General features: G+C 37.9%; 1 protein-coding gene across 9 annotated transcripts in view; it reads left to right on the top strand.

Moving 5' to 3' along the window:
* Positions 1 to 24,903, top strand: part of KLF12 (KLF transcription factor 12) — a 521,468-nt gene that overhangs the window by 369,070 nt on the left and 127,495 nt on the right. For all 9 annotated transcript variants that reach the window (XM_042254943.1, XM_042254945.1, XM_060394527.1 and 6 more), the window contains one exon: positions 10,899 to 11,034. In XM_042254943.1, coding sequence (XP_042110877.1) covers positions 10,899 to 11,034 — 136 coding nt within the window. The remainder of the gene's footprint in view (positions 1 to 10,898; positions 11,035 to 24,903) is intronic.

Here is a 24,903-nt window from a genome sequence, read left to right as displayed (position 1 = left end):
GCTATAGTGTCTTCAAAGGACAGTGAGGGATCCTAGAATTCTGTTCCCAACAAAAGTCACTTCAACTGACAGTAAAATTTTAAAAAAAAAAAAAATCATACATATATTGACTAAGTCTACCACCCACACAAATTTGCTGAAAGAACTAAAGGATATTTCTTTGAAAGAAAAGAACCTGAAGTGGAAACTGAGCTTAGACATGATTTTTAAAAATATAAATATCTGCATGAAGAGATAAGCTGTAACTCTTAACAGTAAAACATGAAGCAGAATACGGGGCTACAGTGAAAAAGAACTGGGCTTCCCCAGTGACTCAGTGGTAAGGAGTCCGCCTCCAGTGCAGGAGATGCAGAAGACTTGGGCTGAATTCTTGGGTTGTGAAGATTCCCTGGAGAGGGAAATGGCAACAGACTCCAGGATTCTTGCCTGGGAAATCCCATGGACATAGGAGCCTAGTTGGCTACAGTCTGTAGGGTCACAAGGAGTCAGATACAGCCGAAGGGAATGAGCATACACAGCACACGAAGACCTACAACACCTTCTAGAACTAACACCAAAAGAAAAAAGATGTCCTGTAATGAAAAAGAACCTGGGGAAGGAGGGAATGACCCCTGGGGTACTTGCAGCATGCTGCGTCCTTCTTGTATTTGGGAGAAGAGATACCTAGAGTGACTTTAGAAAAATTAAGAATATAAATAAATAGCAAATGTAATGTTGAGTGAAAATAAACTGTAAAATTTTATATATACACTTTTTAAAGAGCAGTGGTGATCACTCATTGATACATACCAAAAAAAAGTGTTAAAACTTATATACACTAGGACAGTATGGAAGAGGGAAACAAAATAGGGGGAAAATGCAGAGTCAACTCCCTCTGTGATAATTTTACTTTCTTTAATGATCTGAAAGAAGTACTGTGAATGTTAAGTTTTTTCATCTTTTGGGAGAATCAAATAAGTGATTAGTCTATGTGTGTGTGGAATTTCTTAAATAAGAATAGCATCGGGGAAAAGCTGTAAATAATGTAACTCAATTTGGAAGCAGGAGGATGAGAGAGCAACTGTTGGGTCGTAAGTGGGATGTCTCTTCATATTTTATGTTTATGTCCGCGATGGTTGGATGTGAGAGGCCGTGGGAGGGAATGGTTTTCAAGATTTGGAGTGGCTGAAGGAGAAAAATGAATAATGATACTGAAGAGTCACTTTGATCCCTGACATCTTATTTAATTGATAGTGTGAATGGGGTGGACATGGAGGAAGAGCTCTATTTTTAGTGTATGAACTTGCATGGATTATAATGAGCCATCTGGGCCTCTCTGATCTCTGCTTGGCCTCAGGGCCAGCTGATGCTTAGTGCTGAGGAGGTGACATGGCAGCTTTGGTTAAGGAAGTCAGGGTAGATGATGTTAAGAATGCATACTGTTAGAGCAGCGGTCCTCACAGTCTTTTTGGTACCAGGGACCAGTTTCGTGAAAGATAGTTTTTCCATGGACTGGGGACAGAGAAGGAATGTTTTCAGGATAATTCAGGGCATTACAATTATTGTACTACCACTAATCTGGCAGGACGCAGAGTTCAGGCATAATGCAAGTGATGGGGAGCGGCTGTAAATACAGATGAAGCTTTGCTCTCTTGCCCACCACTCACCTCCTCCTGTATGGCCTGGTACTACTTCATGGCCAGGGGGTTGGGGATCCCTGTGTTAGAGCATTAGAAGTTTTAGAAGTCATCCTAACATCAATGTCACAAGTTTCTACCAATTAAAAATCTGTTTTCCTTATTATTATATTCAAAGAAACTAATACCAAACATTTGTGTGTGTTTCATGCCTAAACAGTCCATGAGGATACATGCACTCTTGAGGTCGACAGCAACTTTGATTATAAACATGCTGTGATATTCTCATGAGCCAAGTTTTTTTGGGGTATCTTATTGTCTTTTTCTTTTTTACTTTTGGGCCATGCCAGGCAGAGTGTGGGATCTTAGTTCTTCAACCAGGGATTGAAATTGTGCCCCCTGTAGTGGAAACACACAGCCTTAACCACTGGACCACCAGGGAAGTCCCATGTGCCAACTTCTTTAATCTTTTTACTTTGAAACTAGCAAAAAATAACTGCTTTCAAATGTAAGTCATTTCCATGTCAACTATGCAGAGCTTCGTTGACATAAAAAGAGAACTATTAAGTTCAAAGTAGATTTTCTTCCATTTCTGAAGTGTTTATTAGATCTGAACACTTTATATAAGCTGAGGATCATGATTCAGCGGTACTTAAAATCATTATAGCAGGTCTCCTATCTGTTTCTTGCAAGATTCAATTCTACCCAGTTGGCAAACCAGAAAACACAGAGCAGAAAGACCAGCTAAGTGAAATAAGAAAAGTGAATTAAAATGCCATGGATTAATGTCTAAAGTCATCTTCTTTTGTGCCTTCCAGATGAAAATGAGTTTGATGATCTCATTATTCACCATATGTGCCCACCACCAATTCACTTTATTATTAAGTGTTTTAAATCATCTCTTCCTAAAGTAGATTCAATTTTGAAGAAATCAATTGGAGCTGGTTAACTTGGGTTTTGAGCAGTTGTAATGAGTTGACAAAATGGAAATGTAGAGGAAAACAGTGGTCTGTGAAATCTCAGAAGACTCCTGGAGTTCAGAAGTCTTGGCCAGCTCTGGAGAGTTACATAACGTTAGTGGAGGCTCAGTGTAAATTTCCACTTATTAATAGACAATTTTATGAATTCTTCTAATCACAAAAGCCTTGTGTTCTCTGAGGCACATGTCCTGTGAACACAAGACAATAGTAAATCTCTATTCTTGTTCTTTTTATAAATAAGGAAAGTAGTTTTAGTCATGATTCTTTAGAAAGGTGAAACCCTAGTTAATATTGTGTTAATCTCAACAAACATTTATTTTAAATGGTATTTTAAATGAGTGAATTCCTCCCCTGCAGTTTCCAAGCAGAAACTCATATTGTAGAAGTGACATGTATGTTGTTGTATTTAAAATATTTTATTGAAAGAAAAGAAAATCCTATTAAATGTAATTTAGCTTAAAAAGTAACCAGAAAATTAAGAACATTTTCCTTCCATGTTATTCTATGGCCTTATACAAACCCAAAAATATATATGCTACTGCTAAGTCACTTCAGTCATGTCCGACTCTGTGCAACCCCATAGACGGCAGCCCACCAGGCTCCGCTGTCCCTGGGATTCTCCAGGCAAGAACACTGGAGTGGGTTGCCATTTCCTTCTCCAATGCATGAAAGTGAAAAGTAAAAGCGAAGTTGCTCAGTTGTGTCCGACTCTCAGCGACCCCATGGACTGCGGCCTACCAGGCTCCTCCGTCCATGGGATTTTCCAGGCAAGTGGGGTGCCATATAATTAACTAATATTTTATAGAGTAATAGAAATTTAATGATTGTGACTTTTGCCCCATGAATGTTAATACTAGAATATAACCCAGAATGTAATTTTTAAAATGAAATGTGAAATAGACACTTTTATCATTGAATCTTTCGCAAGCTGGGAACCACTGTGCTCACTTCAAGCAGAGATCTGCACTTATTACCATCATCTTCATCAGTAAATATTACTTTTTATTGTGTACAAGGGGATATAATCAATATGATTTCTCAAGGAGTAGACTGAATAAAAAGGGATGTAAAAGAAGTATCAGTTCAATTCAGTCACTCAATCATGTCCAACTCTTTGTGACCCCATGGACTGCAGCATGCCAGGCTTCCCTGTCCATCACCAACTCCTGGAGCTTGCTCAAACTCATGTCCATTGAGTCAGTGATGCCATCCAACCATCTCATCCTCTGTCGTCTCCTTCTCCTCCTGCCTTCAGTCTTTCCCAGCATCAGGGTCTTTTCCATTGGGTCAGTTATTCGCATCAGGTAGCCAAAGTATTGGAGTTTCAGGTTCAGCATCAGTCCTTCCAAGGACTATTCAGGACTGATTTCCTTTAGGATTGATTGGTTTGAACTCCTTGTAGTCCAAGGGATTCTCAAGAGTCTTCTCCAACACCACAGTTCAAAAGCGTCAGTTCTTTGGTGCTCAGCTTTCTTTATAGTCCAACTCTGACATCCATACATGACTACTGGAAAGTAAATATAAGCTTAAGTATAATTCAAAATGGAAAGTGCAAGAATGCCATAAAAATACGTAAGTACAAAAATAAGAGCATTTTTTTAAAAAGGAAAGTTTACATTTTGTTAGAAAATGAACTGAAGGTTCGTAAAGGAAAGTATTATTCTCTAGGAAGGGTGTAGAATTTTTTTGACTAAATTGTACATAGATGGGAATAACTGTATGTATTAATAACTGGATTAAGGGACTTCAGAGATAGGACACATAAGAGTGCCAAATGAAAAATGAAATTGTAGGATGATTAGTGGGGGCTGCTGAACCTTTTTTGTTAAGGTGGTGGGAAAAATTCAGTGCTTTCAAATAAGGACTGATTGAGAAATCTATATTTCTCTAGACATCCTTCATTCACTTAATTACTAGAGAAATACCGTAGAAGACAAATGTAATATGTAGCAGTACTTTGAGGAAGCTTATTGAATTTATTATGAAAAGAAAGGAAAGGACCTTCAAAGAACCGTGGGGTGAATGCAGTAGCAATTAGTATCTGGTTGAATGAAGGGCACACCCATGAAATGATGAGAGCTCTCAACCTGGGTGAACAGGAGAATGATGGGTCTCCACTCCACTGATGCTTGAAAGAAGAATAGGACTGGACTTTGAAATTACTTTTGGACATTCAGGTGGAATAGAATGCTGGAAATATGAATAAAATGGGATTGAGGGCAGAGGAGCTAAATCTTTAGCTCTTTTAGAGCTGAGAACATGAGCTGAGTGTCCATCTCCACTGAGACAGTAACTGAAATTGTAGAAATTGTGGCATTACTGAGAAATAAAGAAAGACAGAAATAAGAGGGTGGATAATGAGATTTGAAGGGGTATCTAAAATTTAGGTATATGCAGAGAGAAGAGTTGAAGAAAGTAAGAGGGAGAGAGACTCAAAAGAATTATACAGTCTACAACAGAGACAGCAAATGCTTTCTCCAAAAGACCAGATGGTATTTTATGGCAAGCCATATGGTTTCCGTGACAACTACTCAAGTCTGTCATTGTAGCCCTAAAACAGCCAGAGATAAAATCATGAGCATGGTGGAATAAAACTTTATCTATAAAATCAGGTAGCAAGACCCACAAGCCTTGGTGTGCCTACCCCTGAAGTCAAGGGAGGGAGAGAGATTTAGCGCATTATTGACCAGGGACATATTAATATATTTTTAAATAGTGATACAGTTAACAATCACTGTGCAGAGTTGTTAAAGCTTCTGGTAGGGCATATCACTAGAGCTTAAAATTGATCAAGGGTTCATTATACAACTTATGATTGTCATTATCATTCACATTTTGCTCCGTTATGTTCTTGTTCCAACCTTGTATATATTATAAATGTCAAATTTTCAAAAATGATGCATCACAAAATTTTGAATGAAGAATTTTTTTGGTGAATTTTATGTAGATTTCTTTCTGTTATTGTCCAAGCGACATATGTGCTAGTGTCTTAGAACGTGATAGTTCTTCATATCGTTCTGATTCAGACAGTGTGAATATTAGACCAGCAAAGAGACAAAAAATCTTAGTGTTTGATTCTGATACAGAAAATGAAATGAAACGCACGGTGCGGTGCTGGAGAATGCTTCTTTTGATTCTGCAGAAGACTGGACTGACGATAACATGTCAAGAAAATTAGAAGACTTTACAGGTGTATCAGGTGTAACTTGAATGTAATAGCCCTCAAAGTGTTAGTGAAATAAAAGAATTAATTTTTGGCTGGCCAAAAGAAAAATCACCAGCCACAGGTACTGGTTTCCCCCTTAATCGCTCAGTCAATATTAATTAAGAGGCTGGGAGTGAAAATGAAAAGATATAACCAATAGTCTTGAAAGCTGCAGAGTTCCAATGGTGCTATCACTTAGAAGAGGACCTTGCACTAGGGAATTATAGTAACATTATGAAGTTATTATTTAATATAATGGGAGAAGAAGCCATTACTCTGTCAAATGTGCAGATAGGAATTTGGGAAAAATGAATAAATTGCTTGTATATCAACACAGTACCCACATCACAGGATTTACATAATTGATTGGATTTTTAAATCTTCGTTGGGGTTATATAGACAATGACACTTGCTTTATGTAGAGAAGTAGTCTCATTAGCAGTAACAAACATTTAAAAAGTAAGACAACAGAGCATCGTGGAATGATCAGTAAGTAGAGTGAGACCCAGAAGAGCCAGATCTGATCCTGGAGTTCACTGACCTCTGAGTCAAGCTTTATTTACTTATGAATTTTTCTCTCATCATCTATCTTAATATGCTAGAAAAATCAAGCCTATATTTGAGCAACTGACATTCTGAAGCCAAATGACGTCAGCATATCAGTTGTACAAATGTACTATGAAGAGTGTGCTCCATAACCCCACATATAATATAAGTCCTAAGTTTTAATTGACTACATGCAGCCATATCCAAAGGTCCATATAGTAAAAGCTATGGTATTTCCAGTAGTCATGTATGGATGTGAGAGTTGGACCATAAAGAAGGCTGAGAGCCGGAGAATTGATACTTTGCAACTGTGGTGCTGGAGAAGACTCTTGAGAGTCCCTTGGACTGCAGGGACATCAAACCAGTCAATCCTAAAGGAAATCAACCCTGAATATTCATTGGAAGGACTAATGCTGAAGCTCCAATACCTTGGCCACCTGATGTGAAGACCTGACTCACTGGGAAAGACTGATGCTGGGAAAGACTGAAGGCAGGAGGAGAAGGGGGTGACAGATGATGAGATGTTTGGATGATATCATTGACTCGATGGATGTGAGTTTGAGCAATCTCAGGGAGATGGGGAAGAACAGGGAAGCCTGGAGTGCTCTGACAAGTCAACCCCCAATTTAGCAGACTGGCATGTGAAAGTGAAAGTCGCTCAGTTGTGTCCAACTCTTTGCAACCCCATGAATTATACAGTCCGTGAAATTCTTCAGTCCAAGACTAGATAGCACTCTTACTTACTCACAGTTCTGTAAGGCGAACATTTGAAACGGGTTTAGCTGGGCAGTTTTCATGCTAGTCACTCCTGTGAATTCAGTCATCTAGTGGCTGGAATATGTCCACTCAATCTAGAATGACTTCAGGTCATCTAGCCAAGTCCACAGTTGCTGGGGGAAGCAGTCACACAAGGGCATGAATTCAAGGAGACAATATTCATTGGAGTGATCTTCATGGTGACAGTGATCATAGGTGGTTGTTTGAAGGACTAAATAGGTTGAAAGAGTAAATAGGTTCAAGTTCAGGTGTTGGATTTCTGCAGTTATCTTCCCAGGATTTCATGACATGGAGTGAATTTCACACCATGTTCCCAGTACCTCTCTCTCAGGGATGACACTTTGTCCAGCATTGAGTTAGACCACCTACTGCTGTCTGATCCCTTTTTCATTTAAGAGGAACAAAATCTGAAATGCAGATTCTTTTCAGATGCTTCTAGCATTCTTTTCAGTGCTTTCACTTGGTGCTGTCTTACTCAGAGAGAAAGGTATGTTTTTGGTTCTAATGCCCTGGTAACTTTTCCATTTTCTCTCCCGTGGGCACCTCAAAGTATTAGTGTTCCCTAAATGAGCTGAAAAACTCAAAGACTGTTGGAGGTTAGGGAGGGTAGATACCCCTACCCCACATTTAATAAAAATAGAGTGGAATTATGCAACTATGTAGATTAGCTAATCATCTGACCTAATCAGCAATGCAGATTTAAAAAAGCTTTTCTAATTACTTCCTCAACTTGGCTGAAGGTATGGGTAAGAAGAGTTTCCCAGCATGATGGCAGCAGATGTATTTCATAATATTTATTGAAAATATTGGAAAGAGATCCTCAATTATAATGTTCCTGAAAAGTACATCAGAAAAGGCATTATATTTAACATATTTTAAGCTTTCATTAAGATATAAACATAGCATAATTTAGATGATCAACTCTCACACCAGTTATTTGGAATCTGTCACGCCGTGAGACTAACTTTCCCTGCCAAATTGGTTGCTGGTTAAGTGCCTGTCTCTTCCTTGAGTGATATGACTTCCCAAGTGATCTCTATTTGTCTTGATGAAAATGGGACCACCAAAAATATCCTCTTTTCTTTGGCTATTTGTTCATTTGATATCTTGGCAAAGGAGTCTTAGTGCACGGTGTTTCAAGAACTTTAAATGTTAAATTGTTGATTTTCACAGGGATATGTAAGACCACACAATGAGTCTGATACTAAATTTATTGACTAAATTTAGCAATATGAACGAGTGTTAAAGGAATCATTTTGTAGTGGGATTGCACGACTGGAGACTTACCTGTGAATTTCTGGTTGATCTGTCTGTATCATCCCTGTGTCTTGGGCTATTTGAGTGCTAGCTGTTCATCTTTGCCTTCCTTTCTGTGAGCTGCTGAGTATCATTCCAGGGGCTTCCCAGGTGGCACAGTGGTAAAGTATCCACCTGCCAACGTGGGAGACTTAAGAGACGTTCAGTCCCTGGGTCAGAAAGATTCCCATGGAGGAGGGCATGGCAACTCACTCTAGTATTCTTGCCTGGGAAAAACTCCATGGACAGAGGCGCCTGTTGGGCTGAAGTTCATAGGTTCCCAAAGAACCTGGACATGACTGAAGGGACTTAGCGTGCATGTGCATTCATTTAATATAAAGCAGCCTGAGCCAGTTTCTATTGCCTGGAGCCAAAATAAATCTTAAATGATCTAATGCCTTCATTGCCTTTGGAATGACCAAATGCCTAAGTAGCTGTATGTTATTATGTGGTTGTGAAATTGGTTACTTTCCTCTACAAAGAGTTTCTCCAACCCCCTCTGCTAGGAACTCTTCTCTAGAGATCAAATGGAAAAGAAACAGCCTTTGTCTTACCATGTGGTATAAAGACAGCATTCAAGAACTTAATGTGCATCATTGCATAATTTCTGGTGTTCAAGAAAGTGAGGGCTGTGTTGGTGGAAGTGATCAGTGATGAGTCACATGACAGTGAATTGTTTTATTTGAGGATAGACCCAGAAAAGATGGATAATCCAATGTATGATTTGATTTCTTTGCTAGAGACTTAGAAACTAGGACATAGTTATTATGCATTTGAAAGTTATCAGATGTGATACCTTTCTGTCCAAACTCTTAAATATCTAGATCAAAGTTTCTCAGCCAGGTGCTGTTGATATTTTAGACTGGCTCTTTGTCTTGGGGCCATGACGGTCCTGCATACTATATTAGATCTAACAGTATCCTTTGCATCTGCCTACTGGGTACCAGTAGCATCTCCCTTCCTTCAAGTTGGATGAATCACTGTGTCTCTAGACGTCGTCAGATGTCACTTGGGGGGCAGATAAGTCCTCAGCAAAAGACTACTACTTTAGATTCATTTTATTATTTTCTCTTTAATTTAGCCAACATAAATCTTCCATTATTCAAAGTGCATTTTGGTATGTTTATACTTGCAGAATGTATGTCACGTATACTCACATCTTAGATTTCAACAGATATTAGCACCTTCCTAACCAAGTTTAGTTAGAAATCTGTCAAAACTCTCTAGATACAGTTTTTCTAGTCATATAGTCAGTATTAGGTAAAATCGTAAGAAATTATCTTTTGTGGGTTAAGAAAATGGGAAAAATCAGCATTTCCCTGCGACTCTACCTGATGTATGATGCACAATAACAAAAAAAAAAAAAAAAAGAGGAAAAAAATGAAACTGTAAATGTACCCAAATGTCATTGTAACCATGATTTTAAGTTCATTTTGCTTTTCCTTGCAACTAGTAGTGGTTTTAGAAGTCTTATGTAGGCATGTTTGAAGAGCAGGATTCTGGTTGGAGCTGGCTGAGAGTTGAAATCATATATTTTAGCAATGCAGTTATGTAGCTAGCACAGTGCTTTCAATTTAGAAGGTGTGCTTCTTTGGTGCTTGAAGTGAGGGCTGATGGAATTCCTAGTTGGTGGTTGCTAAAGCTGTTCGTAAAGAGGAGGTGGAAGTGAAACCAGTTTTGAAAAATATATATTAATATATTAAAGGTTGATGGTAACCCTCTCATTTGAAAAGATCTGGTGGTCCCTATCAACAAGGGTCAGAACGTTGGGCTATTTCTTGCCTCAGCAAGCATGCAGTGAAGGAGAATCTTACCTAGAAACGCTGTTTTGGAAAATGAGATCCGGATAATGATGAAGGGCACTGGCTAACACATGTAAATACAGTTAAAATGACAGGCTGCTAGTTCTGTTATTTTCCTGCTCTCAGATCTCCACTTAGAGCAACAGTGAACTATGAGACAAGGATTCACTGTGATATGAAAAATACCTACACCTTGATATTTCTCTTGTAAGCCTTGTTCTTCTCTAAGCTTCTGATGTGAGCTATAAGCAAACAAATCCTCTCCCTCCTGCTCGCCACCTTCCAGGCAGTGTTAGTATGCAAGAAAATGGCCAGAACTTTGGCAGCAGAAGCAAGAAGAAGCCAGAAGGTAGAACAATAACTCACGAGCTACCTAATCATCTTCTGACCACTCAGAAGTTGGTAATATCGTGGATTTTATACGTTCTATTCTGTAATCATCCCCTGAAACTACCGTGAGCTGATGGCGGTTTTATAAATCAGATGAACAAGGGAAAAGAGTCAGTGAGTGCTCAGTCCATAAAAATACGTCGCTTTCACTAATTCCTGGGATTTCTATAGGATGCCATGTGTGTGATAGACACAGAAGAGACAGTCCATGCTTGATGTTGGTCCAGGACAAGGTTAACTTTGTGCACACTAATTTTAATTCATTATATATGCCTTTTTTTCCCAGCACAAATGGACCCCCGAGGCCTATCTCCCAGACAAAGTAAAAGTGACAGTGATGATGATGACCTGCCAAATGTGACCTTAGATAGCGTTAATGAAACTGGATCTACGGCCCTTTCCATAGCCAGAGCAGTACAAGAGTAAGTATCACATTCTCAGGATGAAATAAGAATTGCCAAGGTGTTCGATGGATAATGGAAACAGCAGCATCTCCTTCCCCAGACCTGTCATTCTAGCTCTGACTGGGTACATGTGTCAGCATCTTTCCATTCACCCTGTGTTCTTTGGGAGGAGATCAGGGGAATCATAGAGTGTTTTATGTAAATATTTGCGTTTGAATAGAAATGAGACTTCTTTTTTAATACTTCCCACACCTTCCCAACTCTGAAAAGAAATATATAATATTTTTTATTCTTTTTGAATGTCACTATCTAATTATCACCTTTATCATTTTCATATAGAACAGTCAAGAGAAATGAAACCCGACAAGCATTATTATCTTGTGTTGATAGAAAAAAATACGATAGATTTTTTGAAATTTAAAATTTTGAAGATAATATGTTACCTCATTGAAAAACTCAAATCATATGTAATTTTTGAAGGGCTCTTTCTTGCTCCTTTAACTGCAACACAGGGTTAGATTTTAGCCCTCATTTATTGAATGTAGCTGCTTTTTCATCATTGTCAATTCTGTGTCTAGAATTGCACCCATCACTAGTCCATGTGTATTTTGTCTCTAGCATAATTTTTAATAACATAATCTTAAAGAAGAGGAGGATCTAAATTAAGCCACTATTACTGCAGACACGAAAGTTCATTAACACTTTACCTAAAATAATCTTGGTTACCTCCCATGTATTAATTCTTTTTTCCTAAGTATTGACTAAATAGCTACTCTATTTCATGAATTAGGTCTTGAAATTTAAAAAAAAATTTTTTTTTGAAACATTTTAGAATTTAGAGCCTATATGTGGGTATTTGTGTGTGGTATAAAATGAATAATACACCTCCATATTATATAGGCACTAGGTATTATATATTTACATTATATATGTATGTGTATACACACAAATATATATATTTAGGGAAATAATATATTGCGAATCTAATGAAATTTGTAGTTAGATTTGGATTCAAGTTTACATTCAAGCTCTTAGTAGCCATGTGACATCTGGCAAGTTAGCCACTGTGAGATGTTTCTTCATCTGTAATAAGAAAGACTGCTTACCTTACAGGACAACTGTGAGGGTGTGATGTGGTTACATGGCATGAAAATTGAATTGAAAAATTTTGACAGATAAAAGCATCAAGGAGGGTAAAATTAGTAGTATTGCTAATGATAGATAGTTGTTACAATAATAGTAATAGTGTATAGTATAGTGTATAGTGACAGCTAGGAAATGTAAATATTGTAGATGTCATTATGCTAATATCACTATTGAAGACACTGAGGATCAGGGAAGTTCAGTGACTTGTCCAAGGTCATATTATAAGTGGTGATAAGACAAGGTTTGAACTTCTAACTCACAGAACAGGTCTTTTTCTGTGAGTGCCCTGTAATGTCTGTTAACAATCATATTCTTCCACTTGAACATGTATAAAAACACTGTCTTCTCCCATTGTTTAAATAACTGGTTGTAGTAACCTAGTTTCTCTGTGTGGTGATCAGCACAGCAATTATGGTTTTGTGGGAGCGAAATCTTAAGGTCAGGGATTCCATTTTCTCACCTGTAAAATTAGACAGACTGTTGAAAAGGTTCAATTCTGAGATGAATCATAAATTTCACAGACATTTTAACCACAACTTGTTTTTCTGTGCCATATAATATATACATAATTTGTGTGTACATATGTTATGGATATGTGTGTTTCTTTCATTTCAGATGTTAGGGTTTGGCAGTGTGATTACTAAAATCTAAGTTATACTTATTCCATTTGGAGCTGATAGAGCAAATAATGGTACTAGCTTCTCAAATATAATCACTTTTTATGCTTCTAGTATTATGTGCTGATAATATAATAGTAAATTTTAATATGAAACTTTTAACAGCAGCCTCAGGAATTGGAGCTTCATTTTCAACGTAACTTCTCTGATCTGCTTTGTGAAACGTTTGGAAGCCACGACACTTTGTTCCTACTGTGCATATGCCTGCCTTTATTACTGTTGCAAAAGTTGCATGTGTATCTAGGGAAATGCCAGATTCATTATTCATGTAAGTGTATTCATTAAACGATTAGTAAAGAATACTGAGCTGTCACTTGGGAAGCCCTAGAATGCCAGGACCCATCAATAGTTAATTAAGCATCATTCAAGAAGGAATATGTGTGTGTAAAAACTGAGAAGTGATGATACTGTGAGGTGAAGTGAAAAGAATGTTCTACAGAGACGTCTTAAATGTAGGTGTGTTTCAAAACTTGTTACAATATGTTGAGGAAAATTTTAGGCTCAGACAAATAAGTATATAGTCCTTGTTAGAGAATTAAAAAAAAAAAAAAAACTGTCCTTAGGTTTCAGTTCAGTCGCTCAATTGTGTCCGACTCTGCCACCCCATGAATCGCAGCACACCAGGCCTGCCTGTCCATCACCAACTCCCGGAGTTCACTCAAACTCACGTCCATTGAGTCAGTGATGCCATCTAACCATCTCATCCTCTGTTGTCCCCTTTTCCTCGCGCCCCCAATCCCTCCCAGCATCAAAGTCTTTTCCAATGAGTCAACTCTTCGCATGAGGTGGCCAAAGTACTGGAGTTTCAGCTTCAGCATCATTCCTTCCAAAGAACACCCAGGACTGATCTCCTTCAGAATGGACTGGTTGGATCTCTTTGCAGTCCAAGGGACTCTCAAGAGTCTTCTCCAACACCACAGTTTAAAAGCATCAATTCTTCAGCATTCAGCTTTCTTCACAGTCCAACTCTCATATCCATACATGACCACTGGAAAAACCATAGTCTTGACTAGACGGACCTCAGATATGCAGATGACACCACCCTTATGGCAGAAAGTGAAAAGGAACTAAAAAGCCTCTTGATGAAAGTGAGAGAGGAGAGTGAAAAAGTTGGCTTAGAGCTCAACATTCAGAAAATGAAGATCATGGCATCTGGTCCCATCCCTTCATGGGAAATAGATGGGGAAACAGTGGAAACCGTGTCAGACTTTATTTTTGGGGGCTCCAAAATCACTGGAAATGGTGACGGCAGCCATGAAATTAAAAGACTCTTACTCCTTGGAAGAAAAGTTATGACCAACCTAGATAGCATATTCAAAAGCAGAGACATTACTTTGCCAACAAAGGAACTTAGGTTTACCCAGAGTTAACTTTCGGTGGACATGTGTTTCTCTTCTTCTCTTAATTTCTCTTTAATTTTTCGTGCATATCTGTTTCACTATTTCTCTTTCCTCTTTTTGTGTTTGCCTTTGGATCATGATGCCATCTATTAACACAAAAGCTGGACAACAAACAAACAAGCAAAATTCCATTATACTATGCTCAGTACAATAATGTATCCCATCATAAGAGGACAGAACGTTGTTTCAGCATGTACCAGATGAGAGGATTTCAAAAGATACCTGTGCATCTATTTCTGACACTTTCAGAACTTTCCTTAGGTGAGAAGGATGTCTGTAGGTAGAGGTGATTAAATCAAGGGTTTGTGTTCACTAGAGGTGAAAGTGAAATCACTCACTCCTGTCCAACTCTTTGCAACCCAGTGGACTGTAGCTTGCCAGGCGCCTCTGTCCATGGGATTTTCTAGGCAAGAGTACTGGAGAGGGTTGCCGTTTCCTTCTCCAGAGGATCTTCCTGACCAGGGATCGAACCCAGGTCTCCCACATTGTAAGCAAGATGCTTTACCCTCTGAGCCACCAGGGAAGTCCTTAGCACATTGTAAAAGCCCTGGGCAACCGAAACACATTAATCTCTCTAATTAAAGCCATGGTTTGGGAAGAGTTCTTACCTCATTGGGCCCCATGGTAGTGTCAAGGAGGAAAGGGGGAAGATGAGGTAGGAAGATATTAGGAAAGACTGATAAGCAGAGAGGAATTAAACTTGTCTTGTCCTTCAAACAAGGTGCTAACCCCACAAGATGACTCTCTCCAACCTTATCTCTTCTTCGTCTCCTTTCACATTCAGGTTCATAGCCTTGCCTCTGTAGTTGTCACCATAGTTTGAATTTTTGATTTGGTGGCTCACTTTTTGACACTATATTTACATTGCATAAACCTTAATATGCTATTAAACGCTGTTTTAAAATATTTGGTATTATACATGTTACTGGCTTTTAAAATGAATGCTGTAAGTCTTCAGTTTAATATTTTTCCTTTGATTTGAAATGGAGGAGTCGTTAGCCAAAGTTGCGTCTCTCCTCACCCCAATATGTTTAGCAAGTCTTGTCTTTAAAAAAGAACACTGGTTGGTGGCTTGAGCAGCAACCTGAGTTCACTTCCATCAAATAGATTTTTATAGAGAGGCTCCTGAACTGTTCTTGAACTGTTCATTTCAACTATTTTCATTGGTTCATTTGCTTCTCCTTCATCAGCTCAGCATCAGTGAATTCAGATAAGTGGGAAGAGCTGGCCATAGAGAGGCCCTTCTTGTATTTCAATTGTGGAGGCACTGTCTAAGCCAGAGACAGGTATCCAGTAATTGTGACAGAGCCAACTTCCAGAAATTCATTGAACATCTGTTTTGCTTTGGTCTGGTTTTTTTTTTTTTTTTTCTCCTCCCTCTGATGCTGTAATAGGGTCATTACCCTTAGCTACTTGACAAACATAATTATGAAATAAATGTTTGGAAAAAGAGAAGTACAGGCACATGATTAGAGCAAATTATTATAATTAACTCTAACCCTCAGCAAAACTATTTTTTAAATAGGTAAAATTTGGCTCTCTTACCCAGAGCCTTTAATTTCTGTACCCCTTTTTCTTCTTTCTAGTTCTAAACCTTCATTCTCATTTGGTGATGCTAGTAGAATAATCAACTTCCTTCAAATTAAAGAATAAATGAATACGAATATCTGAAAGAGGGCCTTCCTCAGAGAATTTCTAATCAACCAGGAACAAGCCTTAAACTGAAAGGAAAAGATCTAGTCATGATACTTTCGGTAAGAGTGAAGTGGGAAAGGGTAGAGCAGAGGGTGAGGAAAGCAAATGAAAGTGTTAAAGAGCTGGACTTGTCTTTTTCAGGGTCAGTTTTTGCAGAGTTGGTAAATGCACGTTATTTTTTAACTCACATGGTATCTGAATTCTCTACCCTATCTGATCTTGATAATAACTCTCAAAGGGTGAAAAAAAAAATAGGCAACATAAATTAGTAGCAGCAGCAGCATTTTGCTTTAGTTAGCATCCCTAAAATCTGCACCTGGTAAAAGGATATTCTTTTAAATGGCTCCTTGTCGATTACATTTAAGCTAATTAAAACATTGCTTTCTTCCCCCTGTTTTTATTATATTGCTTGTGTCAAGTGCCCTTCTTCTTAAAGCAAAACAATTTGTGAATTCTGGAAATGAAGAGTCATATATCTTTGTTACATTTTCACTTAGATGCTCTTTGAAAGAACAGATGTGGCGGCAAGTTATCTATCCTATTACTTTCTTCAGATTCTGTTAGTTGTTCAAACATCATGGTTCTTAATTTAGAAAGTTACATCTGATGATCAAAGAAAAGTCAGAAATCTTGTAGGTTTTTGATGGCGATTGTGTATTTCTCATTGTCCTTATTTTAAAATTCTTGATCTTTGTTTCTCAATTTCCTTGTATCTAACTGGGTTAATAATGTCTTTTAAATGATTGTAGAGAACAATCCTAGAGATAAGAGAAAGAAAAAGCTGTTACTGACTGCCTGTGAGTGTGTGTGTGCTCAGGCATGTCCGACTCTTTGCAACCCCATGGACTGTAGCACCCCAGGCTCCTCTGTCCATGAGATTTTCCAGGCGGGAATACTGGAGTGGGTCGCCATTTCATTCTCTGGGATCTTTCCTACCCAGGGATGGAACCCGCGTCTCTTACATCTCCTGCGTTGGCAGGCAGATTCTTTACCACTAAGCCACCTGGGAAGCCACTGGCTGCCTAGTTTTAGGCAGATTCTATAAAAACTCATACAGTTTCCATTTAATTTGCCCTGTGCTCCCTTTTTTTATGCACAAATAAAGAAAAGGAAGCCCAGAGAGGTTTAGTTTGTCTCCAGAGGTCCTGCAGCTGGTAATTTGCAGAGCTCATTTTGAAATCAAAGTTTATCTGACTATAAACCCAGATTCCTTTATGAAGACAGCTCCTGTTTTTATGCTGTGGCTTTAAAATCTCTAAACCATAGCTATCTAAAATTCACAGTTTTTTTTGAGACTTGAATCCCAATAAGAATACAACTTTTATGAAATAATTTCTGATTTTTATTTCATTCTAAAACTCACTGTTACTTTAAATGTAATCTGATGTAAGGGGAAGTGGGGATTCCCGGGTGGCTCAGATGGTAAAGAATCTTCCTGCAATGTTGGAGACTCAGGTTCAATATCTGGAGCAGGAACATCCCCGGGAGAAGGGAATGGTTACCAATTCCAGTATTCTTGTTGGGAGAATGCCATGGACAGAGGAGTCTAGAGGGCTACAGTCCATGGGGTTCACAAAGAGTCAGACATGACTGAGCAACTAGCACTTAAGAGGGAGATAATTCAATCAAACGCCTTCTCAGAAATGATTCTTAAAAAGGTATTCCACTTCGTGAATGACACATAACTTTATATTGATATGTAAAGAAATAAAGTACAAATATATTAGAGTGTTCTTTATATAACACTGTTGGTATTATTTTAAGAAATGATTATTTCAGTATAAACACATGTGCTGACATTTCTAAAATGAACGTCCTTTTTAGAATTGCTTTCTGTCAGTCTATAAAAGGATAAGCTTGTTCAAGGGCTGAGATGGTACTGTGTCATCTAATTTTGCTTCTTCAACTGAAGAATTTGAAGGCATTGGGCCATGCCTTTTCTGTTATCTGCTGATTAGAACAAACTCAATTGAGCTGACTGTGCCCAGAGACTAGCCACAGAGCTCAGTATGTCAAATAATTGCAGTTCTGTTTTAAATATTTCCCAAATTCTTGTCTCATCTTACAAACCTATATTTTTATTTAATAAGCCTGTTGTGTTTGTATGAGTGCATGATAAGTCGCTTCAGTCATGTCTGACTCTTGGCAAACCTATGGACTATAGCCTGCCCAGGAATTGAACCCACGTCTCCTGCATTGGCAGGTGGGTTCTTCACCACTAGTGCCACCTGGGAAGCCGATAATGTGTTTGGAACACCTTCAAAGTCCCACATCATGTCTTACCAGAGAAATAGCTTTGGTTCAGTTCTGCAGGTGAAAGCTAGCTCTCTACCAGACTAATGATAGACATCATGGCTGATGAGGCTGCTGCTGATGGGTAAATCTGAAAGGCATTCACTGTCTTGCCAAGGAAATAAACACTTCTATGTTGCTCTTCTTCTAAGGTAGTTCAAAAGAGCCCCTGATTTTTTGTGAATGAATATAGATAAAGTCTGAAGTGTTCACTTAGCCTTCATCAACCCAACATTCTTGCAAGATTAAAAAAAAAAAAGATAATGATCATGGAGTAACTCAATCCCTGGTTGTTTAATAGCAAAATGAAGCCTGTACTCTTATACCGACACTTTTATCTGCTCTGATGAGATCCTGTTGGTCCCTCTTTCACTTAAAAAAGTGTGATCAGTTTTTATAATAATTTGATATTTGAGCTGTTTCGTGAATTAGCAAATTAAGTCATGTCTTCATTTGGTGAATAATGAATTCATTTATTCAACTCTGAGTTAGCTGCTGGAGATACAGGATGACTGATTCACAGTACCTTATCATAAGGAGCTCAGAATAAACCTACATGAGGCAAATTAAAGCCCAAAGGGATGAAAGCATGAAGGAAGAAAGGAAAGGACATGTAGCTCATCCAGAGTAGAGCAGAGACACGTGGTAGGATTGCACCAGTTCAGTGACTGGCATGGAGCTGAGTGTGATGAAGAGCTGGGAGGTGAAGCTGCTTTGGGAGATATGTAGGACCTGATCAGGAATGATGACTGTATTCTGTCAACAGTGGAGAGACATCAATAGATTTTACATGGGAATGGTATCATCAACTTTGTGTCTTACACATTTCAGTCTCCAGAAAGCTCAGTATGGTGGTGCAGGTTGACCGCTGTGCATCCCAAAGGGTGCCATTTCTATGAATGGTGCTGCCTAGCTGCCCAGCTACCCACAGCTTCCACAGTTAGACACAGGAGCTTGTGGTGTAAAGATACATATAAAGAGCTTTATATATCTGCATGCATGTACATATGTGTATGTTTATAGACACCCCTGTGTCCATTCACATGAGACTCTCCCATACATTGAGCTGTTCAGAGGACAGATAACATGTCCTCCTTGTATCTCCAGGGCTTGTAGCACAGTGCCTGACAAGGCACTTTTTTATATACTAGAACAGCATTGAATAAAATAGACAAATCACTGATTTTGTGGTGCTTATATTCTAGTGGAGAAAGTGAGAGAACACAGACAGTAAGTGAATAATACCTCTGAAGAGAGCTTCACTAGTGGCTCAGTGGTAAAGAATCTGCCTGCCAATGCAGGTTAAATGTGGGTTATTTAACTTGCGTTAAATGGCTGTGGGTTAAATCCCTGGGTTGGAAAGATCCTTTAGAGAAGGAAATGGCACCCACTCCAGTAATCTTGCCTTGGAAATCATGTGGACAGAGGAGTGTGGCAGGTTACCATCCCTGAGATCACAAAGAGATGGATATGGCTGAGCATGTGCACACAACACACGCACACCTCTGAAGAAGGGAAGTGCTGTGGAAGTGAGGGAAACAGATACGGGTACTGGGTAGGGTGGAGGTGGTACACAGCATTTATAATTTCATATAAGGCATTTGAAGAATTCTGATAAGGTTATCTGTTAGGAGAGCCCTAAAGAGATATAAGGTCAGTTCACTAGGTTATCTGAAGGAACAGCCCACGAGGCAGAGTAAATAACAAGTGAACAGATTCTAAGACAGGAGTGTTCTGGAGTGAGTAAACAGACTCACTGACCAGCTAGAGAACATGAGTTAGAATTCCTTAATTTTGCAGAAGAAACTGAGCTCTGTAGATGCTAACTGTTCTAGCATCACTTCCCTAGGGTGAGGGAGCCAGGACTGAATCTCTAGTGTCTAGGCATACTTTGCCCTCTGTGCTGTGATTAAAGTTTTTTTTTTTTTTTTTCCAAAGGAACCTGCAGTTACTTAACCAAAATGGAAGTCCAAAAACAAAAATGCAAAACAATTTTTCTTTCAAAACACTTCATTACTTTCAACTTACTTCTTTTTGGCTGGGTTCTTCCAGTCTAATTTTGTATCCCTGATGAGTCAAAAATATTTATTATCCTAGAGAGCTGTTAAAAGATATATTGTTACTGTATCATCTAGGAACCATTAGCACTTTTTCCCCTAGAAATGAGGCAGCTGTTGTTTCAAGTGAGAACTTACGCTAAGAATTTTTATGTATGAATCTTTTTGATCACTCAAAAGTAAAATAAAGTGCAAGGCACCAAATCCCCTGGCAGCCCAGTGGTTAGGACTCTGCTTTTTTCATGAAAGAGGCCCGGGTTCAATCCCTGGTCAAGGAACTGAGGTCCTACAAGCCACGTGATGCGGTCAACAGAGAGAGAGAAAGAGAATGCAAGTAATGCAGTTTGTTCTAGAAATGCCAGAAAGTACAAAAACAAATGAGCAAAACAACAAGAAAAATAGCCAAGAAAATAAAAGACATCATATATGGAAGCTTCTACACAGAGGTTGCTGTTACGAGACTGATTTATATCCTGTCTCTGTGGCAGGCATTTGATACTACATGTGTAATGCTAAGCAATGAGTTTAACCTTCCCCCATCCCACCTGAACTGAACATCATCTTTTGCTGTATACTACAGATATAAACAGATTGTTTGTTTAGCTTTTGTAACCACTTGGAATTATTGTTAACTGTTGACTAGTTTTTTAAACTCTCATGACGCATTCTAATGTGAATTTATTAGTTCTAGATAATCAATTTAAAAATATATAGAAATCAAGCTTTTTAAAGCCGAACGTTTTGTTTTTATACTTTTTAAAGTTAAAGATTCCAAAGTTGTATCATAGATAGAATGAGTCAGCCACTTTTATTTGAGAGTGCCTACTTATTTTTGCTAGTAATTGCTGAAATGACTCATAATTTAAAATAAAACGGTATTTCATGTGGTCATGCAGTATACTCCAAACTGATGGCAAGTATTAATTTGCTGTTGGTTGTTTGACCTGCTTCTCTGTGTGAGATCTTTTTGTAGCTTTTTACTTTCTATATGTTCTACCTATAATTGCTTTGCAAATTTGTGTATGCCATTTATATTTCTCATCCATATATTCCTAATGAGTGTAACTAGTAAGTATAGGTAGTCATTTCTCATGCATTTTTGATGTGTGTTGACATAGATACTCAATGATTATGTTGAAATATTAATAAGTTTCTGTAGAAGTTCCCAGAACTGTTCATCACTCTTTCATTTATTAATATAGTCAGAGAGAGCACACATGATAGAAAACCATACTGTAATATATTTGAAATTAACTCCATTCACCAGGCTATAATCTCTTCCATTTTCAGTCAAATGCTCTAGATACTCTCTCTTCTTATTACTCTTCATGAGTTATTGCCATCATACCATAATTTTCCTTCACTTTATAGCACTTTCCCACACATGAATCTCATTGAATACATTTACTTACATGCATCAAATGGAAGTAGAAAATTAATGGGTACGTTTTCATGGAGAACCTGCTGCTATAGAGAAAAATCTGACATAGATAGAAAAAGATGGCTTGGATCAGATAGAATCTTATCAAGATGACATTTGACCACAATTTTGTACCGTCGTCTTTGACAGTCACAAACTTAAGAGTTGCCGCTAGATTGTAATCTGGTACATTATGCATTATGGCTTATCCTAACAATTAAATCCCAAACCATGTGCAGTTAGTGTATAATAATGCCAGCAAAATTTGAGGAAATTTCTGATTAATCTTTAGAAAAATTATTTTCATGGGAGAAGGAACACCGATGTAAAATAAAATGAATTCTGTCAAAGTGTAGTTTCAAAATTCGCTGATATATTATTAGTGTTATTTCACCTCTACTTGTGGAAAAGCCAATTAATATATAAAAAAACTGAAGTTTTGACTTAATTTAAAGCTAATTATGTATTCTGACTAAAGTGATCATTTTATCAACTTAATTTCTAATATTAGACTGAGTCAAATAATATTTCTGGGAACAAGTTTGAATCTTTGTTGATACTATGAATAAAATTATGATTACCTACCTATTCATATATCCTTTCAAATATTGGTTAATGTTACTTTGGGTTGCAAGTAACAATGCATGTTACAAGAAAGCTTAAGCATGGAATTATTTTTCTAGCATAACAAGAAGTCTGGAGTAATAAGCAGGGCAGGCTGCATGGAGTATCCTAAGGTCTGTCATAAGGTTTCTTCTCTCTTCCTGTTTTGTTGTCCTTCAGTTGTGGCTTCCCAGTACCTGCAGTGCAGGAGCCCAGGGTCAGGAAGATCCCCTGAGAAAGGAATGGCTACCCACTCCAGTATTCTTGCCTGGAGAATTCCATGGACAGAGGAGCCTGGTGGGCCTCGGTCCATGGAGTCGCAAAGAGTCAGCAATGACCGAGCAGCTAACACTTTGACTTTTCACTTTTCAGTGGTTATATGAAGGCAGCTGCATCTCCGGGTATCCTGCCCTTACAAGAGACAGAAGGGAAGGGGTAAAAGCAGAAAGAAAAAACTAACCAGAAGGCCATACCAGGCAACTGTGTTCCTTTTAAAAAGTTTTGCCAGGAGACCCACCATATGGCTTGTGATTATATCTCATTGACCAAAACTGGTTTATGTATTCCCTGTTATTTGAAGTATGGCTATGGAAAAGAAAAGCATGGACTGACACAGTTAACCACTAATGTTTGCCGCCAAATTTCAGTTTAACACCTAAGAAAAATATGGTACCACCCCAAATTCAATATCAAGGCTTTTTTTTTTTTTTTCCTAATCAGTTGTATAATGCCAATATAATGCTGTGTAGGCAGTCACTCCAAGTCTCAGGAGCATACCATCATAAAACATTTCTCTCCCATGTATCAAGTTGGTCATTTGGAGCAGGTCTTATGGTTGTTGGAGCAGGACTGTTCACTCATTTTCTAAACCCAAAGGACAGCCCAGGGCAAGTATATCTCAAAGCAACACTAGAGCACAAGTGGGCAAGCCCTAGTGTACAAACAAAATATAAGCCCTTGCTCATGTCCCTCATCTGACAGCATCCCATTGGTCAAAAAAAGTCATATGACTAAATCCCGCTCCAGTGTTGAGGAAATCCATTCCTCCCATGGAGATGTGAAGTTTTAGAAGAGTGATGACTAGTGTACTGGTATTTCAGGAGAGAAAAATGGCTGTTGTTTACAGAAATAGTTGAAATTATTTTTGAAATCTTAAGTTTTAGCAAATTTTAGCCATATTCTCATGAAATTTCTAGATGGCTCTGGTGGATCTCCTTTCTAGATTTGCTTTCTAGATCTTCTTAATGATGTGTGTTTTAGACTCATTAATAGCAGGTACATTTATTGAATCTTGATATCTGGATTTCATAGTGTGAATTTATCTCCAGGCCTTATATTCTTAGAGGTACTTTGTTACAAAACAGTGTAACAGAACTGTATTGCAAAATGTATCATTTAGCAAGAAGCTGATTCTAGCTGAAGAAGCAAAATCTGTGAAATGTTACCAAGTCTCTAAACTCAAATTAACTTTGATTAACCTATTATGGTACACAAAATGACCAAAAAAAAAAAAAAAATCAGCTACTGTGCCTTTTCCCCTGATTTCTGGGATTAAATAGACTCTATAGTGACAAAATACAAAAGCTATTATACAGATAGTGGAAAATAAAATCTCTGAGTTAAAGTTTCATGCCGTTTCAGCAAAAGTTGTTTTCGTTTTCATTTCTTCATCCAGTCTCCACTTTGTTCTGTAAATGTAATGATTGATTATTACAACTGAGATCAAACAAGGTATCGATTCATGTAGTTTCCTTTTTCTAGTGCATATATAAAACTCATTTTAAAATTTTTCATACATTTAGAGAAACCTTTTCTGGTATGTGACAGTAAAGTGCAATCAAGGAAATCTATTAGAAAAAATAAGTGACTTCTTAAAATCAAGAGATTAGTGTATCTTGTCAGCTTATATTGGGTAGATTAAATTGCACGGTTAAGATATTAATTTTTCACAGTAGCTTTTTTTATGAGGCTTATTATGTAAGTGAAGTCAGTAGATCAGTAAAGCTTTTATGATGTGAGAATATCCAGCAAAATTATTAATTGTCAAGAAAACAAAATAGTTGTTGAATTAAAAGCATATCATCTCTTTATATACTGAAAACAACCTGGTTTTTAAAAATATATTTACAGTCTTCATTTTTACTCCTACATTTTTACCTAAGCTTCCAGATTGACAGGTAAAATAAGTTTCATAAATTTTGCCATGTATATATCTTTAAAACATCAAAATCATCCTAGTGTTTTGAAAGGGATTGCATAATAAATTATTAGTCATGAAAATGAGTAACAAGTTGGTCACATGCCCAAAAAATCAGGAAGACTATATCGGAAGTCATTGAAGTAGTTCACACATGAGCACCTCTGGGCCTGGGCCAGCGCTCCAGTGGTGGCTTTTGAACCAGTAACAATATCCCTAAGTGTTATATTAAAAATGTCCTGCTTTGTGAGTCTCAGTTTATTTTTATCATGTATCTCACCATGTTCCTTAATATAGCAACGGATGAATTATCTCATTTTACTGAGAACAGTAAGACACAGAAAAGTTAAGTACGTAGCAGGTATCATAGAATAAGGAGTGATGCTCATAATGTCCAATC

Source organism: Ovis aries, chromosome 10 (genome assembly GCF_016772045.2).
Source record: "Ovis aries strain OAR_USU_Benz2616 breed Rambouillet chromosome 10, ARS-UI_Ramb_v3.0, whole genome shotgun sequence".
In the NCBI taxonomy this organism is placed as follows: Eukaryota; Metazoa; Chordata; class Mammalia; order Artiodactyla; family Bovidae; genus Ovis; species Ovis aries.
This window is presented reverse-complemented; position numbering and strand designations above follow the sequence as displayed.